The 24,107-nt window shown below is 41.6% G+C and overlaps 1 protein-coding gene across 1 annotated transcript in view; it reads right to left on the bottom strand.

Moving 5' to 3' along the window:
- Nucleotides 1-24,107, bottom strand: part of VIPR1 (vasoactive intestinal peptide receptor 1) — a 114,230-nt gene that overhangs the window by 26,307 nt on the left and 63,816 nt on the right. Inside the window, exons 4-6 of the mRNA XM_030971236.1 lie at nucleotides 16,943-17,046; nucleotides 10,295-10,395; nucleotides 7,924-8,056 (exon numbers count right to left, since the gene is read on the bottom strand). Coding sequence (XP_030827096.1) covers nucleotides 7,924-8,056; nucleotides 10,295-10,395; nucleotides 16,943-17,046 — 338 coding nt within the window. The remainder of the gene's footprint in view (nucleotides 1-7,923; nucleotides 8,057-10,294; nucleotides 10,396-16,942; nucleotides 17,047-24,107) is intronic.

Here is a 24,107-nt window from a genome sequence, read left to right on the forward strand (position 1 = left end):
CTCAGTTTAATTGCACTTGTAGACTGGGTTCAAACAGGTGGGCTATAAAAAAGCCCCACAACGTTTATGTTTGATAATCAAAGTGAATTGTCTTCAAAAACTCAAACGAGAAAACTCCTTCTAAATCAATTTGTTACCTTTGACTCCTTCCCTTCCTCCCTATCACAGGCTGTGACAAGCAGGGAATTTCCAACAATAAATTGCTGCACTAGCGGGTGGCTCTGCAGCTTCTCCTGGGAGATGCACAGAAATTTAGGATGTTAGGAACAATATCTATGAATGAAGAAATGTGATTGAAGAAATTCTTAAAATGCCATCTTGACAGAAGCAAAGTGGCTCACGATGGACTCCACTGTGAAAGTCTCTGTGAAAGCAATTTATGATCTATCAGGACTTATGAAAAATAAAAGACTTCCATGGGAATAGTAATCTTATGTCTTGATGATGAACCTTTCAGAGGCTTCAACTCTAAGTGTAAAAATGTGTTATTAACAGCACAGGCAGATCAGTTTAACTGGATTCATGGCCACTGCCTGCCTCAGGCACAGGAAGAAGAGGTCCCAAACCCACATTTTCCCTGTTAGCTTCCTGCTCCGCACCCATGGTGCCTCAGAAACATTATGCAGGAGCATTCTAAAGCCTTATCAATGGCTAATTAATTCCATTTATCTTAACCTGCTTTTCTTCAGGTCACAATCCATTACATTTTCATGCACCCATCGTTGCCCTGAGAGCATGCCCTGCAATCCTTGCCTCATGTCAGCTGTCACTGGGCAATTTATGATTGTGTCTGGGCTCGTGGATTTGTTACCACTTCATAAAGCAGAAATGCCATTCCCAGATGGATGAGCTGGGCTGTACAGCCTGACCCAAGCACACCCCCCTGCCTCAGCCAGGTAAGGCTTTCCTGCTCCCATCAAAATGTGGAGCAATGGAGACATCAGGAAGAAGCTTTTGGATCAGTTTCTATCTATTTCTATTTCTATTTCTATTTCTATTTCTATTTCTATTTCTATTTCTATTTCTATTTCTATTTCTATTTCTTTCCATTTCTATTTCTATTTCTATTTCTATTTCTATTTCTATTTCTATTTCTATTTCTATTTCTATTTCTATTTCTATTATTTCTATTTTTATTATTTCTATTTCTATTTCTATATTTCTATTTCTTTCTATTTCTATTTCTTTCTATTTCTATTTCTTTCTATTTCTATTTCTTTCCTATGCCTACCTGCAATAAAAGGTGGGCTACTAATGAACCCGGATGGAGCATTGTACCCCTCATTAGGGAATTATTTCTGCAGAAGGAGCTCAATCCAAAGTCCTAAGACTTAATTTAAAGCTCATTTAAACTTGGTTTTTCTCTGTACTTTCACCTCCTCAGTGCCAGCTGAAAATGGCAAGGCATTTATAGAAACAGAATCCCAGAGTGTTTTGGGTTGGAAACCTTAAATATCAACCAGTGCCACCTCCTGCTATGGTCAGGGACACCTTTTACTGCCCCAGGGTGCTCCAAGCCCTGTCCAACCTGGCTTTGGACACTTCCAGGGATGAGGTGAGGATTTACAAGGAAATTACACGAGACAGCCTCTAATTCATGTGCAAAGCATGGCAGGGGTAGATCCTGCAGTGATTAAAATAAATGGAGTTGCACCAGTAAATTTTGTCTTGAAACAAATTGAGTTGCACCTGTGAATTCTGTATTAAAATAAATGGAGTTGCACCTGTAAATTTTGTATGAAAATAAATGGACTTGTACCACTTTACACTGATGAAAAATGTGGTGCACATGGCTGGTCTTCATGCCTTGCCCACTTCCCATGCAGGCTTCCTCAAATCCAACACTGGATTCAGGATTCAGGAAGAAACTCTTTTGTCTGCTTTCCTTCACTCAAGAAGCAGCTTTAAGCCCCATGACTGTGATCCTCGAGGCTATTTAAGAATTTCTCTTTGCTGATTTTAACAGAGGTTATGTAACTGCCAGTCTTGAAGGACTCAGCCTTTCTATTTTATCTCTCAGGAATTCCTGTTTGATTTTTGGGAGCTGTCTTGTGAGTATTTCTGAGATGCTGATTTGCTCTGGCTGGTCTAACCTGGGTGTCAGATGACTCAGAGTTGAGTTCAGGTGTAAAAATAGAATTATTTTGGTAAATGGGTTAACTGTGCCTGTTTTGTGCTCATCAATCACAGGATAAAGGCACTCATAAGCACACCTGCCAAGTCAACCACAAGGCAGCAACTAAAAAGAGAAGGTGATCAGGGCTTTAATAAAGCCCTTCCTCTCTTTTTTCATTTTCCCTCTTTTTTGGTGTGTTGGTGCCAGCCCACGATGGTGGCACTGCTGTGTCCAGGATTACAGAAACACTTAAGTAAGGAAAATTCCTCCTCCAGAGCTCTGCCAGTCTCACCTTCATTCCTGGGTTATTTCCTTCTGCCTCCGTTCCTGTGTTATTTCTTTCTGCCTCCATTCCTGTTTTATTTCCTTCATCCTCCATTTCTGGGTTATTCCCTTCTGCCTCAATTCCTGGCTTATTTCCTTCTGCCTCCATTCCTGGGTTATTCCCTTCTTCCTCCATCTCTGGGCTTTTTCCTTCTGCCTCCATTCCTGTTTTATTTCCTTCTGCCTCCATTCCTAGGCTTTTTTCTTTCTGCCTCCATTCTTATTTTTTTCCCTTCTGCCTCCATTCCTTCCCTTTGCTTTCTTTCTGTTGTTTTGCATGATTTACAGGACCTTTCTCTAGGGCTTGTTTGGGTTTTCTTTTTTGTTTTGTTCTTTTTTTCCCTTCCCCTCTGTTTTGCTGTAAACCTTAAGATTGTAGCAGTGATCATCAGATATCACCCAAGGAAACAGCTGACTCTCTAATATTTGTTTTGCTTTAACACAAGTGCATAAAAAAACTTCTACTGTTCCATTTCTCCATCAGCCTGCAAATTGTGGTGCTCCCACATGGATCTGAGTGGCCTCACTACTGGAAATGAAAATGTATCTGTCTTCAACTTCCATAAATAAAATTCATTTAGGGGCCTGTAGCTGTTCTCAGTTTGTCCTGAGGGAATTACAGTAAAAAACCACCAATTTTTCACTCTGAAAATATGAGATATGCATGCAAATTCTCAACTGGTGAACTCCCACTCTCTTTTGCAAAGAATGATTTTTGTGTTGGATTTTTTTTTGTTTTACTGGAATAACACAAAAGGGAAAAGATAAATGATGTGATCTCCCTTGGCTGAATCTCCAGCAAGGGCAAACTTGCAAAGCTCAGAAAAAAATGTCAGCTTGAATTTAATCTGTAGAATCTGATCTTTGTTTACAGCAAACTGTTGGCTTTGTCTTCAGCAGGGCTGGAAATGTAAGTGGTTCATCATTATTATGCCATCCAGATATGGCAGTATATGAAACTATATCAAAACCTATCCCTAAACCCACAAAAAATTAAATAAAACAACTATTGAAGTGTTCAGTTCAATCCTTCTTCCACATTTGTTGTTTTGACTGTTGTTTTTTACAGGGTGTACCCCAGGGAGAGAATGAAAGGGGAAGATAAATTGTGGGAATGCCAAGAGGGAAGGGCACTAAACCTAAGGAAATCAGGGAGAAAAATTGAAACTTCTAAGGAGGCCTCTTGAGCCTGGCAGGAAAAAACCAACCAAACAAACAAACAACAACAACAACAACAAAACAACCAAACAAAAAACCCCCAACAAAACACAACAAACCAACCAAACAAAAAAACCAAAAAACCCAACAAAACAAAACAAAAAAAACCACCCCAAAAACCAAACCAGAAAAAAAATGAAGGCAAGTCCAGACTGTAAAAATTTTTCACACGCAATGAACAATTTGCAGATGTAACAAAGCCACGTGTGGTGAGTTGTCCATCAGAAATGACCAATTAGTGAGACAGAACATAACCTGAGTGAGTCAAAACCAATACTGAGGATGCTGAATTGAAGAATTATTGAAGAACTCAGGGTGGGTGATTCCACAGAACCCTCTGAGCCTCATCATCTCCACATCCAAGTGCTTAAAGCCCCAGCTGACAAACACACTCGAGCAGATGCCTGCTTTAATCCATTGAAGCCAACAGGATGATTCAGTTACACATAATTACAATTCAAAAGCTACATAAGTACTTTATGAGAAAGAGGGAGGAAGTAGGTTTGTTCTCCTCATGGTACCTCGAGCAGAATGTTGTGTCTGTGCATGGCCATCACACCTCTGTAGAAAATTCCCTGCAGGGTTTTGTTTCTTGCTGGAAAATCCCCCAGAAATCCACTTTTTGGAAGAGGTCACTCTAAGGATTCCCCATGAGCTTTAGCATAAGTCTCTGTTAAGTTGGTGAGAGTTCTTCTCTACTGTTGACTTCTTATAGTATGTGTTGTGAATCTGTTAAGATTGTGGTGCTAATATATTTGCAGTCACAAGGTACTAGATCATAATAATATAAAATATTATATTATTAATACAATATAGTTCATTAATATAATATATTAATATACGATATGTCAATATATTACATATTAATATATATTATTAATATAACCATTAAAAGTGTTTTTTAATATTAGGGAGAGCTTAAGCTGCTCTCTTTAATTGTTTCTCTCAAGTCTTTAATTACGTCATGTGTCAGTGGTACATAATTGGGATTTGTGTTTTGTTTGCCATATTTTATTGGTATGGCTATTGTTTGTGTTGATGTAATGTCAAATCTCCTTCCTTTCATGTTTTTTTCCTAATCTCTGCTTAATTGGTAGAATTTGGAATGTCTCTCATAGGATCTTTTGTATTATTACTTGAGCTGACTCTTGGAATACGAGGAAATGGGATTAATTCTCTGTTTCTCTTCTGTAGGTTTGTGTCTCACAAAGATGCTCCTTCTTCAGGCTTTGAGGCTGTATTCATTCCTTCATTCACTGTGCCTAGGCACAAATCTAACAGATTGGGACGCCTAGGAGGAGGAGAAGGAGTGAGAGACATTTACAAAGCCACCAGTGCTGAGTTCCCTTGGTGTGGGACAAGGGGCCTTGTGCAGGTTCTGGGTTTAAAGATCATTTAAACCTGCTCCATTTAAAAACAAGCCCTGCTTGTCAGCTCAGGATTTCTGACTTATGAAAACAGGTTGATTTTTTCACTCAAGCAGCAAAACTTTCTTTCTCCAAGGAGAGAGTTTATCCATAAAGTAGGACCAAGGACCAGACATCACTCTGCAAACATCACCCAGTGCTGTCTCACACCATCACTCAGTGATGCTCATCACATATATTTTCTATTTTGGCTGCACTGGCCCTGAAATGCTTACAGCCACATTCTCAGGCCCTGCGGCCCGTACAAATGCTCAATAAAATAATTTTTTGTGGTGTTTGTTCATGCTGAACTCAGTAGCAATCCAATTCTCTTTGAGTTTAAAGTGGTGGAGAGTTAACACCACACCTGAAGTGTCCTAAACTAGGTAAAATGAAATAAAAATGCAGTAAAGCCTATTAAAAAAGGGTTTTTTATTACACATACATCTTTCTGTGGTGGAGTTTCTACTTGATTAAAGCACTGACACATTTGTTGGTGGAGAGTTGAATGTATTTTTGTGTGGCCGGAGCACAAAACATAATTTAAAGTCTTCTTACTGCAGCAGGTAATATCAAATTGAGGACTTTGGTGCCTTCATCAGAAATGCTGGGAGAGGTTTCTGCTCATTTGGATTTTATAGCCCTTAATCTGTTCTGTCTTAACCCTTTCATTCCCTAAAGGAACAGAGTCTGGTGTTTCTCTTCTAATGAAACACTTTTATTGCTTTGGGTTTGCCCTGTTCTAAACCAGAGTAGCAGTGAGAGCATTCAGCAAATTGCTTGTTCAAATCTCTCCCCAGACTGAAGGAGCTCAAGGCCACATCCATTACACACACAACCTGCAGTGAATTGTGTATAAACATTACACACACAGCCTGCAGCGAATTGTGTAAAAAAATCCTGACTATATGAATTAGTACCAGGTCTCCCAAGCCCAGCTTTATCCTGCAAATTTAACGCACAAACTTAGCTCAAGCCAACCTAACCTAACCCAACCAACCCCACAGGAACACAATAGATTTTATAACAATTTTTCCTAACAGATTAATGTTAGGAGAGGCATTTTGTGTCAGTGTTTTTAGACTGTGACCTAAAAAGTTGCCGAAAATGCTGGTTCAAGACTGCAAGGGGTATGCTCAGCCTAACGTGGTGGAGACAGATTTGTCCCACATAATTTTATAACTGGTATTTATCATGCAGCCATTCACCCTGAGCTGGCAATTAACTGAAAAAATCCTCTGATAGGGAGAAACACAAAAATGTTGTAGCCATGGGGCCACCTGAAAGTGCAGGTATTTTAGATTTTGCAGGAAAATTCTGTATTTACACCCAGAAATGTTTCTGCATGGATGAGAATCAAACACTTTTAACCCAGCTCTCTGCAGCTGTGCCTCGGTCCTGATCCAGCAGAATCCAGTGCAAACTCCCACAGGGATGAGAGGTGGATTCACACTTCATGGCCTCTCCTGGCACTCCTTGGCTCCTCTGCCAATTGGCATTGACAATTAATCTGTGGCAATTTATTCCAGTTTCCATGTCTTTCTACCCATTCATGGACCTTCACAAGAAAATCCCATTCCAAGAATCCAGGTCCTAGTGAATCACAGGGAGGAAGGAGCACACAGGGAAAGGAATCATGCTGCACACAGTTCTTGGGAAAAGCTGAGAGGAGGCTGCACTGGGTTTCAACTCAGACATGCTCAAGCAGAAAGGTCTTTATAACAGCAGGGACAGGACTCAGGGTAAGGATAAAGGAAAGCCAGCAAACAAGGAAAAAAAATGGGTGGATGGTGGATGGAAAAGAAAAGAAAATCTTTTTTTCTGGTGGTATATGACAAAAAAGGTCCAGAGGTCTCAGCAAGCAGCTCATCTAATGCTCTGAATTTACTATGGAGGGTTCCTGCTTTTTCCTTTTTTTTTTTTTCCCCTGGATAACTTCTGATCACATATCTTCATTTTGGTGATTTCCATTTCCTGCCTAAATTTATTCATGACTGGTGTCCTCTGGCGTCAGCGTGGCCTTTAGATAAACAGCCCTTCTCCCTCCTTAATGTTTGCTCCAGCTGATAACACTGAGTTTGAAAGGCAAAAAAATAACCCAACTCCTTTATTCCCCTTATTTATCATCCCAGTAGGGAAATCTCACAGTTGCAGACAGCGAGCGTGGGATACTGATTCAGATGAAAAATGGATGATGATGGTGTCTGCACAGAGATTTCCTGCCTGAAATCCTGCAGGGATCTGGTCACTGGAGCCCAGAGAATTATCCACATGCAGGGGCCTTCTCCCAAAGGGCTGAACAGCATTCCAGACTCCAGGGAACAGATTAATCAGAGCCCACTATCTGTGGATGCACATAACACACACAGCTCATGTGGAAGTACTTATCCCATAGATAACTAAAATTTGTTATGCGAATTTGGATCTGACTCCCATCCTCACGGAAGGAAAAGGTTTTATTGAATCCCTAAACACCTTTGACCAGGATATCCAAGAAATTAGCATGTGGCTGGGAGATGGACACAGGACTGACAGGAGCCCCACAATCCTGTACAACCTCATTGTGGGTTTGACCTGATAAAATCCTTAAGGTTTGAAAACACCTCTAAGACCATCAAGTCCAACTTCAGAAAGGACCAGATATAAAATATAAATATATATATTATGGACTCTGATAATCAATTTATTCCTTCTCCATAGAAGTCGAATGGCAGCAATCATGGATTTCTTTTTCCTTTCAAATGAGAAGAGGATTTGAAATCTTCTCAAAGTACCACCTCACATGCATTTGCAAGGTAATTATTGGTGCATTGCTTAAGAGAGGCAACAAAATGAGGTGGAAATTTCGAGGCTACTTACTGAACTCACAAAGCAGTGCTCAGGCTCCCCACTTTCAAACAGGATGACATCCTTGATGAAGACTGCGATGGCTCTCATGATGAAGGACATGAAGAGGTGCATGTGAATGTAATTTCGAGTACAGTGTAGTTTTCTGTTGGGAGGAAATGAAACATTTCTGAATAGCAAATCTTCTCAAAAGCATTCTTTTTATATTTACGCATTTCTTCTACTATGACATAGAGTCCCAATTAAACATTAGAAACCCTGAGACAGGCTCTGGTCTGATGAACATCACCACAAATCCACTTAAGCCTCTTTAATTCCACAGAATGTGGCAATCCTTGTTTTTCAATCCTCAGAAAAATAGGAAAAAATACAGGATGACAGAAAACAGGTCCATCCCACTGCTCTCCACTGGAAAAGAAATGTTTTTGACTGAGCAGACTGTGCTCATAATAAAGGGCTTTTTTTTCTACAGAATGTTTCTGCTGCAATAATTCTTTTCAAAGTGAAATGTCTTTTCAAGCAGGCAAATAAATTCTTAGCATCTGTTGCCAGAATTAACACATATTACAGACTTTCTGGAATAATATGAACTATATTTTCACTTAAAAATTACTGGTTGTTAACGATACTGAGAACTACACCAGAGTTTTTCTATCCCTTGCCTGCTAATATTTTGAAGATGAATTCTGATCAAGTAGGACATTTTTTTCAAAAGAGAATTTAGACCAGCTAAAGTGAAAGGCCTAATAGTCTGGAAATGGGTGCTTTGTACAGACACCAGAACCACACCAGACCTCACTGAGCAGCACAATGAAATTACCACCTCTTAATGAGCCACTGTGCACTGGCAGAGGTTGTGCTGCTAATCTCTGATGATGGCAAAATAATGGGGCTGAGCTGAGTCCTCTGTGCCTGCAGACCAAGGAAAGTCAAGTTAAGCTGTTTCCCACCAAGAAAAACAGGATCCTCAATGGTTTTGCCAGCCTGGCTGGCACTTTGTACCTTGTGGAGGTTGTTGGCATGTGTCTGATTGACTCCTCCATTGTAAGAGGAGTGGAGAGAGCACTTGGGAAGAGAAGTGCTGAGTTTCTGAAGGGTGAGGCCAGCCTTGGTGTGAGTTACCCTAGAAAATGTGCTCTGTCCTTAGTGAGGAGATGGAACCTCATCCAAAGGGTTCTTCCATCCCAGCTTTTTGCTGATCTCCCTTTACATAAATTAATTTATAATAAGAGATGACATATATGCAGACTTCTTCAGTGGAAGAATCCAAATTTAGATGCCTGAATCTATTGCAAAAATATAGAGAGCAAGAATTAATCCATTTGCTGCAGTCTGGGATTCCAATGCCACTTGGTGAGCTGCCCATCCATCCATGAGGCCCTGGGAATCCTGCAGGCCCTGCATCCTATCTGCCACACTTGTGCACATCTCAGGGACACCATCAAGTTTAAATGGCCCTGGGTGTCTCTGTCTTGCCAAAGAGTGACAGCAGGAAGGGTTTTTGGAAAAGACTTTGGGAGGAAATGGGCTGCCCAGAGAAACTGCGGATGTTCCATCCCTGGAAGTGTCCAAGGCCAGGATGGATGGAGCTTGGAGCAACCTGGGACAGCGGAAGGTGTCCCTGCTCATGGCAGGGGATGGAATGGGATGATCATTAAGGTCTCTTCCAACCCAAACCATTCTGGGATTTTGTGATCCTGGATATTTTTGGATGCAATTTTGGATACCATTTTGAATACCTACTTTAGGTAGAAATTCCCTGGTATCCATATACAGCACTCTATGGACTGTAACCCTCTAACAGAGATCCATCATAGAACAATCTGCCTTTGGTGAGATGAATCCACTTAAAGGATTGGATTTGGGTTACAACTCCCACACAAACGTCACAAATCACACACAAAAACACAGTGACATTGAAAGATGGAGGAATCTTCATCCCCTATCCAAAACAGACAGAAATCTTGGGCATCTTCCTGTGACACTCAAAACCTGCACAGCTGTTGCCCTGTTCTTCCAAGTTCTTCTGAGCCTTCTGATGTTTACATTCTTGTAATGAAGATTCTCACACACTTTTCTGTAAATAATTACTGTTTTACATTCTTTTCTGGAAGAGGAGAAATTTGATGGACTGTTGGTTTGCCCAGCGTCCCTGGAGAGGTGGCACTTTCCTCCTCCAATCCACTGTCACTTTTGGAAATCTATAAATATTGGAGTCAGAAATGAAATTTCCCTTCTTTTTACCTTGGAGGTTTCAGTGTGCGTGTCATTTTATTTCGTGTCCTATTGTGACACAGCCTTATTTCGTGTCCTATATCCACACAGCCTGTAAATCACCAGCCTTTGAGCCCTTTCCCTGTTTTTTTTCTGCTGGTGGCCTTACCTGAAGAGACACAGGATGATCATGGCAGCTGTGAGGGCGATGAGGGACAGGGTGTGTCCGATGGTGTAGCCAGTCTTGACCGTTCCGTAGAACGCCGTTTGCTGGCGTGAAAGAAAGAAAACAGAGCTTTCAAAGAGGTCAAAAAAAATCCTAAAAGCATCACTGACTGCTGGGACAAGGAAATCATCCTTCTCCTTTCTCTTAGAACACCTCTGTCTCCTTCACCCTTTAAAATCCCATCCAGTAATGAATGTGACTCAAACACCGCCGGTGTGAGCGTGGAGCACTCATCAGATTGCAGCAGGGCTTGGACCACTCCAAACCTGAGTTAAAAGTTACACAAGGGAAAGGTTCCTGCTGGAAGGAGGCTGATTTGACACCTGCTCCAGCCTAAAACCTCTTGGAACAGGAGTGATCAATGTTCAGCTAAAGAGTGCACGACACCGGGTCTGACACAGTGAGAGCAGTGAGATTAATTTTATTGAGGAGGTCTGAGGGCAGAACTGTCTGGGAAATTGGTTTGCTTTTGTGGGATTTGCACTGCTGTTTAGGCAAGTAAAACGTTCTCACTGTTAACTCAGAAATATGTGTTAAGTTGGAAATTGGTTCATGGTTTTTCTCTTTGACAGCACACAGTGGGAATCTCTGAGCATGGCACACCACAGGGCTTGGATTCAACAGGGAATCCCAGTCTAAATAAAACGGGCAAATAAGCTCTCCAAAGCTCTCTAGCAACACTCCAAATCAGCAAATTTTCATTTCAAGCTTAAAAAAAAAAAAAGAAAAATACAAGAGGTAAAATTTTTTTGATATTTATCAATTAAAAAAATAATCAAAGTTTTTATGAGAATCTAACTCAGTTTATGGAAAATTTTATTTTTTCCAGCTCTTGATTGACCCTCCTCTGCTCACCTTGTCACCATCTTCTATAAACAACCCAAACAACCAAAATCACAAAGAGCAGGTTAGGCAGAAAATCAAAACCCAACCTTGTTTGGAGAAATACTCTTCCATAAGATTCAGAGTTGACATTTTTATGTGCTATTTTCCCAGGCTTTGACAAGAATTTGGTACTTTACAGAAGCAGGGAGGTTGGGATGAGTTGCAATCCTTTAGCATTTGCACAAGCCAGCTTGGAGGGGGGTTAAACAAGAGATTTTTCAGAGATAGCACTGGTCATATCTTTGACCACAGATATCAGAGATGGTTGAAGCACCATGTCCTTCCAGCCACATCGCTGAGAGCTTTGGGTCACTCTGAATAGATAATTCGAGGGTTTCAGGACAATTGATCTGCCTGGTCTTGCCCAGATAAAGCTCTGCAGGTGAGGCCTCACCTGAGGGGGGCAGAGGGCAGAATCCCCCCTTTCCCTGTGGGATCAGCCCAGGATACAACTGGATTTCAGGGCTACAGGTGCACATGGTCAGCACGTGTCCAGCCTCTCATCCACCAGCACCCCCAACATAAAGTCTTCTTTCCGGCCTTCCTGGAGCTTGGGATCCCAAAAGTAGCTCTGACTTTTCTAATTAAAGCAGTCAGCCTCCCTCATGTTTAATCTTTCTCTATTATCTCTATTTTTGATGGCACCAGAGCAGAACTATTCCAGGAGAGACTTGGCCACCAGAAGGAAGGAGCTCTTGGCAGGGGACCGTAGGAGGAAGAGGTTGTCCCACACTTCATTTAGGAGGGCAAAGTAGCCATTCCGCTTCTTAGAGTTATTCCCAGGAGCAAGTTATGCACAGAAAGTTCCTGGTGTTATTCAACAAGCAATTCCTTGCTTTCCCCTCCATATTTTATAGTGATTAATCTTTCTTGTGCAGAGAGGGATGGTTCTGCATGCAGCTTTAATGCAGGATGTGGGGTCATCTCTGCTCTGGAAACAGCACATAATGGCTTCTCACTCTTCACTGCACTTACTAATGACAGTTGGTTCCTATTTCAGAGATATCAAAGCAGAGAATTTGACCCAAGATCATAAATGAAATTGAAATTTCACTCAGGGTCCAGACTGTAAAATATTCTTATTAGAAAAGAAAGGGATGTAGATAAATGGAGGCAATGCATGCCAGGATGCCTGGCTGTTTTACAGAATGAAATCAGGCAAATTCATCATTGTCTCTTTGACTTCTAAAAGCTTCTGCTTAATTTCACAGGAGTGTGATAATAACAATTATTCGAGTTAGGTGCTAAATTGAGATTAACTGAGATTTATTTTCCTTGGTTTCTATTCAGTAACCTCAACATTTGTCCCTTGGTTGACAATGGGAAATATTTACAATTTTGAGAGAAAAAAAGAGAAATACTGATATGAAGTCTTTCAGGAGCCAAGTGTTTTGGGGTTCATGTCATCCAGCCCAAAGTCGCTGGGGTTCCCTTGAGAGTAAATGAAAAGGAATTTCTTTGGAGAGAAATGTGGGCTGAACTGACCTCTAGAGGTGTCTTTTTATTTCACCATTTTCAGGCAGAACCTACAGATAACCAGGGTTGGAACCCTGGATACTGAGAATTTTAGAGAATTTTAGAGAATTTTAGACTGTGTTGAAAGGCACTGACCCCCAAGAGAACACTGCATTGACCTGAGGCCGTGGAGAAGCTTCCAAAATGGAATGACAGAACTGGGATTGTGGGTGTGGAGTTTGAATAGAAGTGTGTGAGGTCACAGGGTGGGAAACTTAGTGTTTAAAGTTTTAGAATATAATAATAGATATAAGGCAAGATAGAAGTTCTAAAGCAGTAGCTAATCCTTCTTCTTCACCTTCTTCTTCATGAGTTTAAGTAGTAATTTATAATTAGATACAAGAGTCCACATTGCGGAACACAAGTAGTTATTAAGTTAAAATAAAGAAAATTTAATTTCTTATTAGATAGTTTTTCCTTAAAAGACCTTATAGAGATAAATACAAAGCCATTTTGTAACTTATTAGTGACATACTGTAAAACTCACAACTTATAATACTACAATAAGAATAAGAATTAATAAACATCTGAATCCAAACATAAAATACCATCCCTACACATTTAATCCAAACCCTGACCAAAGCAAAAAACAAAATGAAACCACAATACCTCTGGGGTGGCCCCTCTGAGCAGATGGAAACACAGCAGGGAGAAGAGCATCACATCTGACAGAGGAGTAGGATAACAACCCCACTCCCCATTTGCTAATGCACCACTTTTAAAGGTCAGCTTGGAGAAGGGCTCATCATCCCTGCATGGACCCCAAGAGCAGCATTTTGGTGCCTCCATCATCTGCTGCTGTAGGGACTGCCAGAATTCACAGCTAAAACCTCACACACTGCCCTTATTTATTTTTCATATTTTTTTTCTTGCTGTTTCTGACCTGGGACCAAAAGTTCATGAAGTTTTTAACTCCTGGAAGCTTATCAGTCTTTCCTGGACCTCATGTCCTGTACAGCCTGCTGGTTTTTTTCTCTTCCCTTCATTTCTTGCTCCCCAAACTCACTGCCAATTCAACAACAAGAAAACAAAAATCTATTCTTCTTCACAGGCTGCTACTGCATGTTCAACCCCCCCTCAGCCACCTTTCACACAAATTGGAAGAAAAAAGCAAGAAAAAACTGTGGAAATCAAGGGAAAATAATTAAGAAAGAATTAAAAGAACACAATAGAGGTTGTCCTGGTAACGCTGCACTCTGGCAGCGCCGCAAGCTGTTGGGTAGCAGGGGCATGTCCCAGGAATTCCCAAATCCCTGTGCAGCAGGAACACTCTTGTGGTCTCTCACTGCTCAGAATGACCCCAAGATGTGTTAGAAAGTCTCTTTTCCCAGCCTGGTGGTCAAAGAAGGAGTCAGAGCTCTTCATTTCTTGGTCTCAAGGTTGTTTATTGTATCTTATCTATAAAATTCTTTCTCCTGTCCAGCTGAGGTTCCACTCAGCAGGACAGACAGAGGCACTCTGCCTGCCCTGGGCAGTGTTATCTTTTTATACTAAAAACTGCCCATGTACAATATTTACAATTACTTTCCAATACCTATCACCTGTGTTAGACAGTGAGCTTCTACTCTAAACCAATCCAAAAGTGCCAACATCACAGCAGGAGATGGAGGCCAAGAAGAAGAAAGGTTGGACATGCCCAGATTCCTCCATTTTGCCCCCTGAATCCCCCATTCTAAAAACCCCAAAAAAATCTATTATTCACCCCGTCATAAATTCACTATCATTCTACTTAAACTGTCGTGGCTTGTAATCCTTCATGAAAGGTTGGTGATTGTTTTTTCCAAGGGCTCAATCAAAGGCACAGGGGTCTTGGGCTCTGTGCCAAGGTCTCTGAGCCCCCTGGGCAGGGGCTCGAGTCCTCCACGCCAGCCAGAGGAATTTCCTGGGTTCCTACAGAACACCAACCAGAGCTCTGGGCGAGGGCCCTTGCACAGCAGAGCTGGAGCAGTGGTTTCTGCAAGAACACAGCTCAGCCTGAGGGAAGGACTCTTGAGGATGTGAAGTGCTGGCTGACCCTGCAGGCAGACTAAGGCTCTCTTCAGCACAGCCCTCAAGTTCTTTGTGCACCTCTGTCTTTGCTCTTTGCTGTTTTCTTTCCTACTCAGAGCTGGCTCAGTTCTGCTCGGATCCCCTGTTAACTCTTGGAGTGCCTTGGCAATGTGTGACCATGCACAGAGACCTCTCACTGTACTGAGTCACAGAATCCCAGAATGGACTGGGTCAGAAAGGACCTTAAAAATCATCTCATTCCACCCTTGTCCTGGGCAGCGACACCTTTCACTATCCCAGGCTGCTCCAAGCCCTCTCCTACCTGACCTTGGACACTTCCAGGATGGAACAGCCACAGCTTCTCTGGGCAACCTGTGCTGGGGCCTCCCAATCCTCTCAGCGAAGAATTTCTTCCCAATATCTCATCTAAACCTGCCCTCCTTCAGCTCAACACCATCCCCCCTTGTCCCATCACTCAATGCTCTTGTGAAAAATCCCTCTCCAGCCTTTTTGTAAGCCCCCTTTAAATACTGGGAACACATATTAATTAATTCTTGAGATTCCTATGTCCAACATTCACTAACACCGAGGTATGTTTTAAACAGCAACAACAACAAAAAAAAAAGCATGAGCAGAGGTTTAATATCAACACATTAACCTATTATATAAAAACATAAATACTGCAACATGTGATTGCAGTGAAGTATAACTTTCCATGCATAAGCTTTTTCTTGTTGACTGTGGGGCTGCTTCAGGTGATTAGTTTAGATTAGATGCTGAACTTTGAGTTAGGTGAGGTGAATCTTGCTTCTAACATTTGTTATCCTCTTTAGACTTTACCCTTCATGTCTCAGCATGCAGCAAACCAGTAACAAACTCCTTCCCGTGGAATGACAATACTCTGCAAAGCTAATTATACCTAGGTCAGTGATTGCTAATTTATACACAAACAATATCCCAGAGAACTTTGAGATTTTCTATCAAAATTTAGTAAAATTTCATGAAAATATGTGTTCTCTACAGTGATGTAGATATTTAGCTGGTTGAGATGTGCAGAGCAGCAAAAAATAATTTTTATCCCTTTAGAGTTTTTGATGCTTTTGTTGCCATAGAAAGACTGGAACCACCACATCTACTTAAGCATAAATATAAATGTGGAGGGCTTGTTTCAAAGTGCACTGTGGAAAATAAAACACCTGAAGTTATGTGAGGGCATCACATAGACAATGGTCTGATCTTCTCAGGTCTTGACATCCTGGAAGTTTTGGATGTCCCATCCCTGGGAGTGTTCAAGGCCAGGTTTGGAACAGCCTGGTCTAGTGGAAGGTGTCCCCGCCCATGGCAGGGGGTGGAATGGGATGATCCTGAAGTTCCCCTCCATCCCAAGCTGTGGAAATCCAGGGCACTGGGAATATTTCTCTGCTCTGGGGTGCCCTGACCCCCAGGGCAGCACTGACTTTCACCCTCATTCATGGAGAAAGTTTCCCAGACTTCAAGACAGACTGGAATCCACAAAAGTGTGCAATAGATTATAGAGAGCAGTGTAGGTGTGTCACTGGGTGAGAAATTGAGGGTTTGGGATTTTTAGTGTGTTGTGGATGGAAGCAAGATGGAGGGCACAGGGTGTCATCCTGGGTTTCTTCTTCATGCTTCTTCCTCCTTCTTCTCCATGGGTTTGGGTGGCATTTTGTAATTGGGCAGAAAAGTCCCCATTGCAGCTCTGTGGGATCAGTTATTGGGTTAAAAGGGAAAATAATCCAGGTGTCAGTTCTTAATTGGATAGTTTAGTCTTAAAAGCCCTTGGAACAAGAGATTGTTGGCCATTTTGTGCCTTCTAATGAAAAGCTGCTGAACTCCCAGTAGTGAGACTGTTTTACTGATAAGAAATAATAAACACCTGAGTGTGAACATGAACTACTGTCTCAAGTGCCTTCAATCCAGACCCAGAGAAACCCACAGCTGGAACCACCACCCCAAGCCATTCCATAATTCCATGAGTCTATGACATCAAAGGGAAGATGATTTCCTTGACCAAACATTTGAACTCTGCTTCCAAGGATCCTCAAGAGGATTGAGGATTCTTTGAAGGATCCTCAATGAGCAATCAGAGGGGGAATGGGAAAAATTGGGCATGGGAGGATCATACAATTTGGATATTGATTGCTGTTAAATCTTCATGTCCACCCACCCAAGTTTACAAACCTCTTCCCCTGGAGTGCTGTTGGAATCATATCCACAGGCTACAGTGTAGGGTGCAGGGTACACATCTGACCAGCCCTGGCTTGTACAATTCCTGGTCACATTCCCTGGAAGAAAAGAAAAAAAAAAAAGATTTAAAAAGAAATCTTCAGCTCACTGTTAAAACAACTTCTGCCTGTTGTGGTATAAATGCCAAAACACAATTTTGTAACACTTAGAGAAAAACTTTCATGCTTTTCCCCTGTTATTAATTTTTCATATTACAAAGAGCTCATAAATGGGAGTCATCTATTCTGTTTTAAAGTCCAGACCTCAGTAAAATGTCCATTTTAATACAGAGGTGCACACAAAACATCCCTTCAAGTGGTACCATGCTGCCAGTTGTACCCAGACCTTTGGTTCCTGGCACTGCACCAGTATTGTTTGAATGTTTTATTGTCACATTGACTTTGTTCCTGGAAAATTTTTATCTAAACAGAGCAGTGAAGTATTTATGCCTTTCACTGTGCCTGTGAGAAGCCAGGACAGGGATAGATAAAGGGCTCATTTCACACCATGCAGATAAGGCTGGGGGTCTGGGAACTAAATCCAGCACTCCACACCCAGACCTTGCCTACAACTGAGCCCTGAGCAAATGTGATTCCTGGAAAATGTACTGCACTCTGGTTTGTGAACAAAACACTTCAAAATTTGGCTGTGAAGGGAGAAAATCCACACACTGACAACCTGTATTGCCTGTTTCAACTTGCATACTCCAGGGCAGGAAGATTTCCTGGACTGTCAAGCTCGCTGAGTGCCTGGGGCCTCTGACCAGCTAAAAAGAGCTTTAATTAACACAAGAACATCTCACTCCCTTCAGCCAAACTGTCAAAACTGAAGTTCACGTGGCTCTTTGGTACTCAGAGCTGCCTGATCCATCCAGGATTGTAAGAGCAAAGCACTTCTCACTTTGTAAAGCATCTCTGCTCCCTGTCCCAGCTGGATCTCAAACCACAGCAGCTTAATCCAGGCAAAGGAGGAGAGAACAGCACTCAGGCTAAGCCTTACCCCAAGAGGTTTGTAGGTTAAAAGGCCAAGATATGGGTTTGTCAAAAATAACAAAGCAGAAATGCACCCAACAGCACATTGTGAATTCTCCCAGCACCTTCCCTGACCACCAGTGCCCACCCAGCCCACCTCACTAAAATCCCATTACTGGGGCATTCCACTGGCGCCATTCACCTCACAAAACTGGAAAACTGGTCAATACATCAGAATGAACAGAGAGAAGTCAAACTTTGCTTCTTAAGGTGAAAAATGACACCAGTAAAGCTCAAAGAGCTTTGCAAACATTTCCAACAATTGAGCTCTTTGCACACAAGAGTAAGAAAACTCCTGCAAATGGGACCAAATCAATTATGCAGCTGTGAGTCACAAAAATATTTGAGTATCACCTCCAGCAATTTCTGACACTTGAGTCATCTGAGCATCTTCCCAACCACGGGCCTGTTCTGCACTGAGAACAATCCCCTGCCTGAAGTCACTTCTCCAGTCCCTGTTGCAGATGGATTTTGATGTTAAACTTGCCCCTCTAATCTGTTTTTGCAGCAGACCTGAATCTGGAGGGTATCATAAAAGCAGGGCCCCCAACACAGGGAAGAATGGTGAGGAGGACTCCATTAATATCAGAAGGCTAATTAATTACTTTATTATATTATTATTCCGTACTATATTACACTGCATCTAAACTGAAACTGCACAAACACCCAACTCAACCAAATCTCCTGACCAACCAACAGGACACAGTTTGCAGAGATTGGTCAAGAAAACAAAACAATCACACCAGAATCCAATCAAGCAAATTCCTTCAAGTAAACAATCTTCCAACGTGCACCAAAACACAGGAGCAGTAAATGAGATAAGAATTTATTTTTGATCATTCTTGTCTCTGCTTCTCTCAGGTTCAGAGAATGTGAATCCCACAGGAAGGGCTCTCAAAGGTGCTTTTTTTTCATTTTCACAGAAGCAGCAAGTTCAGCCCAGCTCTGTGGGCTGCTGGCCCAGGCTTTCCCTGCATGGCCACTGTTTGCAGTTCCTTCCACCAGGGTTCATATCAGGATCATAAAGGATCTTGTGCAAACAAATCAAGGACATGACTGGTGCTTTCAGCTTTCTTGAGTTATGCAATTTCTGTTATTTCTTCTTTGTTACAATGGATCCCATTATCTGAACTTCACTGCTTCCCACTTCCTGCTCAAAACTCTGTTTGGGGAAGGCTTAAGATTTCACGGTGGTTTTAAATCTCTGTTTCTTACTCTCAGCGAGCTAAGGTGTGTTTCTTTCAGTTTATTTTTCTCCTATTTCTTCTTTTCAATTGCACTTCCTCACAATTTTATGATTATTTAAAAACTCTCACCTCTGTCAATACTTTCAAATGTTGTCCCAGTGCTTTAGCAGATGTGGAAACCAAGGTAGAGGGAAGATAAATGACAAAGCATCAGTGGGATTAAAAAAATAATAATAAAAATTACTCTGATTTTAGGGAAACTCACTTCCCAGAGAAGTTTTTCTGCCACCCTTTGCAGCTCATGTCACTTTTAGATGTGGAAATTCACACACATGTTGTGACACAAGACACCTTTCTAAAACCTCTCATGTTCACCTGACGTCTGAGAGGCACAAAAAGTACAAGGTTAGAAAACAAAGATTTCATCACACCACAATTTGCCTTAAAGTAATGGATGATGTCTTTCCTCAGGCAAAATAACATTTCTAATTACTACTAAATGTCCCTTTTTATACTGAAAATGAGCATAAAATTTGGGAAAGTGCCCCACAAGCTTGGCTTTCCTCTGAGGTTTACAGGCTCAGGTTAGGCTGAAGTATCACACAGATTTTCATGTTCTGCTGTCAAATCCCAGCTCTGCCACACATCCCTGATGAAAATGAGACATTTTTTGTGGTCTCACTGGCTCTTGTTTTTTTCAGACTTCGGTCATAAAGTCTAATTATTTATCAATGGACAGGCAAATTTTTAAAGCACCAAAAGTTGTATTTGCCCTTTTCCAGAGCTGTTTCTCAGTAATTTGTGTAACACAAGTTCTCCCTAAAATGAGCACCAATGGAGTACATTGAAATCTGGAGTACATTGAAAATGACAGTATCAGAAAACACAAACTTTCTGTACTTGGAATTTATCTCCAGCCTTTCAAACTTCACTAGATTTCCCAAATGTTCCCATTTCCTATCAGACTGGAGCTAAAATTTTCAAACTCTACTCCTGGAGATTTAATGAGAAAGGAGACCAGGGGTTTATAACTATATGTAATTAGTAATGCAGAGTGGAGGAGATTCACTGAGAGATGGGAAGCATCCCAGTGCCTGAAGTTTGTGCTCCAGGCTCTCCTCTGTGTTATGGAAAAAGAAGAGGAAAGTCCCTGGTGAGAACAGAGTCCCCTCATTCTCATGGTATTAGTTAAAGCCATGAATTAATCTGGGTTTTTTTGTGGGGTTTGTATTTAATTTTATCAATGTTACCACTGTCAAACTGGTGTGTCTGTTCCTAAAAGCAATGAGGTGAGGTTTTCCACTAAAAAAATAAATCGAAAAAGACACAACTAACTCTCATTTATTTTAATAATAACCTCATAATGCCCTGCAAGAGCTCAGTACCTGCTTTTGTAGCATCCCAGAATGGCTGAGGTTGGAAGGGACCTCTGGAGATCATCTGGCCCCAAACCCCTGCTCAGGTGTGGTCACCTAAAATTTAAGCATGACCAGATATGGATATTCTTGGAATCCTTCAAGGATGAAGGCTGCACAAGCAAATCTTGTCTCAGAATTCAGAATCATGAAATCATCAAGGAATGAATTGGGTTGGAAGGGGCCCTAAAACCCAGCTCCAACCTCCCACGAGACCTCCTTGTTGTCACTGAGAGGAATTTCCTTCCATTTAATGTGATTTATTCATGACACAGCAGAAGAGGACGGAGGAGTTTGTGGAGCAGTGATAAAGCCAGAACATTTTCTTTATCAGAGGTGTTTGATCTGGGTGGGAGTCAAACACTGAACAGATGAACTGAATAAATGCACAGAGCTGCTGTCTTGCTCTCATTTTTTTTCTCCTACTTAATTTCTTTCTGCATCTGTTTCAAACACATCCTTCAAACTCTGAGACATGTCTGAAAATTCATATTACAGGTGAAGTTTTACCCCTTTGATCTTCTTGGAAAAAACCTTTATTGGCTTTTAATGGGAGTTTGAATTCAGACAAAGAGATCTGAGGTCAATCATGGCTCAGAGGTGTTGGGTTTTGCCCCCCTCTTGCTTTCCTTGCCCTTTTCTGTAACAACTTCTAAAGCAGAGGGGAAGGTGTGCTCCGCCAGCAATCAGTGCTGCTTCTCTAGCACCAGGTTCCATGGACATAAATCGATTTTTTCAAGCAGAAACTATTAAAGCAGTAACACTTCTATTATTTACCATTCCTGAGACACTGCTGAGCCCACTGGCACATCTCTACTTTCATTTTTATTATTGATCTGCCCCACTGCTCCTGGGAAACACTTGAAACTTGCAGACAGCTTTCACTTAGCTGGATGCTGTAGTGCTTGGGCCTGGGAAAAACTTGTGGGAAAAGTCATGACAGGATAATTTCCCAATCTGCTTCCTCTGCCTCAGTCGTGGTCTCACAATTTCACTCCTTCGGTGCAATTTCTGCCCACTGTTTAATGTTGTTTTATACTTTTGTATTTCATAACTTCATGTCATTGTAGAACCTGTGGCATTGGGTCAGCACATCAAACCAGATTAATTAAAATTAACTGAATATTCTTCCTTTGTTGATTTTCACATCACTTGGCCTGTAGAGATTGCTGCCACATGTCCAGTGCCCTGAAACTTCCTGCACCCCGTTTTTGTAGCAAAACTCAATTTTCCCTTATTTTCCTTTGCCCTTCCTGCACATTTCACTCCTAAGAGTGAAGATCCTGATCCTAAAGATAATTCCCCCTTTATTAACAATAGCAATGTTCCCCTTGATTAGACATGTTTTGGAAACCATTTTTCTCATCCTAAAAACAGAGCTGTCAAATTTTAGGACAAAATTCTCATTAGATCTTTTGATCCTGCAATTACAGAATTCCTGGAAACATTCAGGAAAAAAAGATGCACATTTTTGGGTAGAGGGGGAAGTGTAGCCCCAATCCTTCAGAGGAGTGGGGCACAAGCATTGCAACACCTCAAGTGCAAATAAATAATGGAATCATAGAATGGTTTAGGTTGGAAAAGCCCTCTAAGATCATCAAATCCAATAATTAACCCCACACTGCCAAGGCCACCATCAAACCTGTCCCAAGTGCCACATGCAGATGTTTTTGAGCACTGCCAGAGATGGCAATGCCCTCTCTGAGCCTCCTTTTCTTCCAGGAATTTTGTATGAAGACACATGTGGACAGCAAGGCACCTGAGCAGGTCAAGGGTTCTCAGTGAAGAGAACTCCACAAAAACCACACTCAACTTCTTGGGTATTTTAATGACTGTTTGCAGCAAATAAATAATGGATATGGTCAATTTTGGGGTTCTTTAGAGAGGTGGTGTTGTCTTCTTCTCATCTGCTGCTCTCTGCTCATCCCTATCCTCATTTTATTCAATTTTTGCTCCAGTTTCAGAAGCGATGCAGAATAAAGAGTGTTCATGAAGGAGGGGGAAGGAGAGGCGAAATAATTTTAGAACACTTGAGGGAAAAAGGAGTTTGGCAAGCCCAAAACTCAGATGGATCTCACCTCTCTGAGTGGGATTCCAGAGCTTGGCTGTGCCCATCCCCACCCGCTTCGGTCAATTAATCTCAGAGCTGAAGCGTAAAAACTGTCAGTGCTAATTTAACTTGTGCATGGTGGACAATTTGCTTTTGGAGAAACTGTGGGACATAAATCCCAATTACAAATGTCATCTTCCACGTATGGAAAGAGAGCTGGAACACCCTGGTCAAGGGGTGGAAAGCGATGCACTTTAATAATGAAAGGTGCTAAAAATATTTTCATCCATCTCCCGCACGTGGCACTGATGAACGTCATGAAATAATGAAAATTCTCTGGATCTGTGAATGCCATAAAAAATTAATGTCAAATGACATCAGGACAGTTTAAAGTTTTAAAATGCCACAAGACATTTTATCCTTTATTAACCATGAGATGGGATATTAGTCATTTGAACAGCTTATTCTCCATGAGGAAGGAAAATCACATTAACTCTTTGTTCCCTGGTATTTCACTCTTTTCCTGCTATAAACACATTAAAAAGATTTTCTCTGGCTCACAGCTTGATAAAAGCTTTCCTGTTTCTGCAAAGGGATCAAAGAATAAGACACAAACATTACCCAGATGATTGAGGTCCTTGAAAGCTGCTCAATGACACTCACTGCTACAAAGGAAGAGCTGCTTCACAACATTTAAGGGCATTAATTTTGCAGCAAATCCTATAAAACAGGAGGCAATCTTCCCCTCCCTTTATTTAAGACCATCACTGCTTTCCCTGTTTGTTGATGGTTGTGTACAAAGTGTCTGACTCAGAGAGAATCAAAGCTGCTGCTTCTGCTTTGGGAATGGCATCAGTTGTTCTGTTGGTGCTCTGCTGAGGTGGAATTCAATCCCGTTGGAAGACATTCCTGTCTGCCAGAGCCACTCTGCAATATTTTGATTGCAAATGGAGAGAAATATGTGGTTTATGGGTGGTATTAAAGTCATCCTGGAGTGGGAATCTAAAAACCAGCTGAGCTGTACCTCTAAAGGAGCCTGTTCCTTACCTCTGGCTGTAAAACCAGCACAGAGACAGAGTCCTTGAGGTTTAAAAAGATCTCTAACAATGTCAAGTCCAACCATTAACCCAGCACTGCCAGGTCCACACTAAACCATGTTCCTATTTTTGAGCACTCCCCTGGACAGTGAATCCAGCACTTCCCTGGGCAGCCTGTTCCAGTGCTTGACCTCTATATATAATCTAATATACACAATATTCTCCTCATGGCTCAGCTCTGGTGGGATGATGTACTAAAAAGCATTTTTAAGAGATTTTTCTTGGTGTTTTACTAACTCTGCTGCTATATAAAACCCAGTGAGTGAATGCTGTGCTCAGGGGAGGGCAGAGAGGAGGAACAGCAGGAAATTATTACACACAACTGACCCCATGCACAAGG

The sequence above is a fragment of the Camarhynchus parvulus genome, chromosome 2 (genome assembly GCF_901933205.1).
Source record: "Camarhynchus parvulus chromosome 2, STF_HiC, whole genome shotgun sequence".
NCBI lineage: Eukaryota > Metazoa > Chordata > Aves > Passeriformes > Thraupidae > Camarhynchus > Camarhynchus parvulus.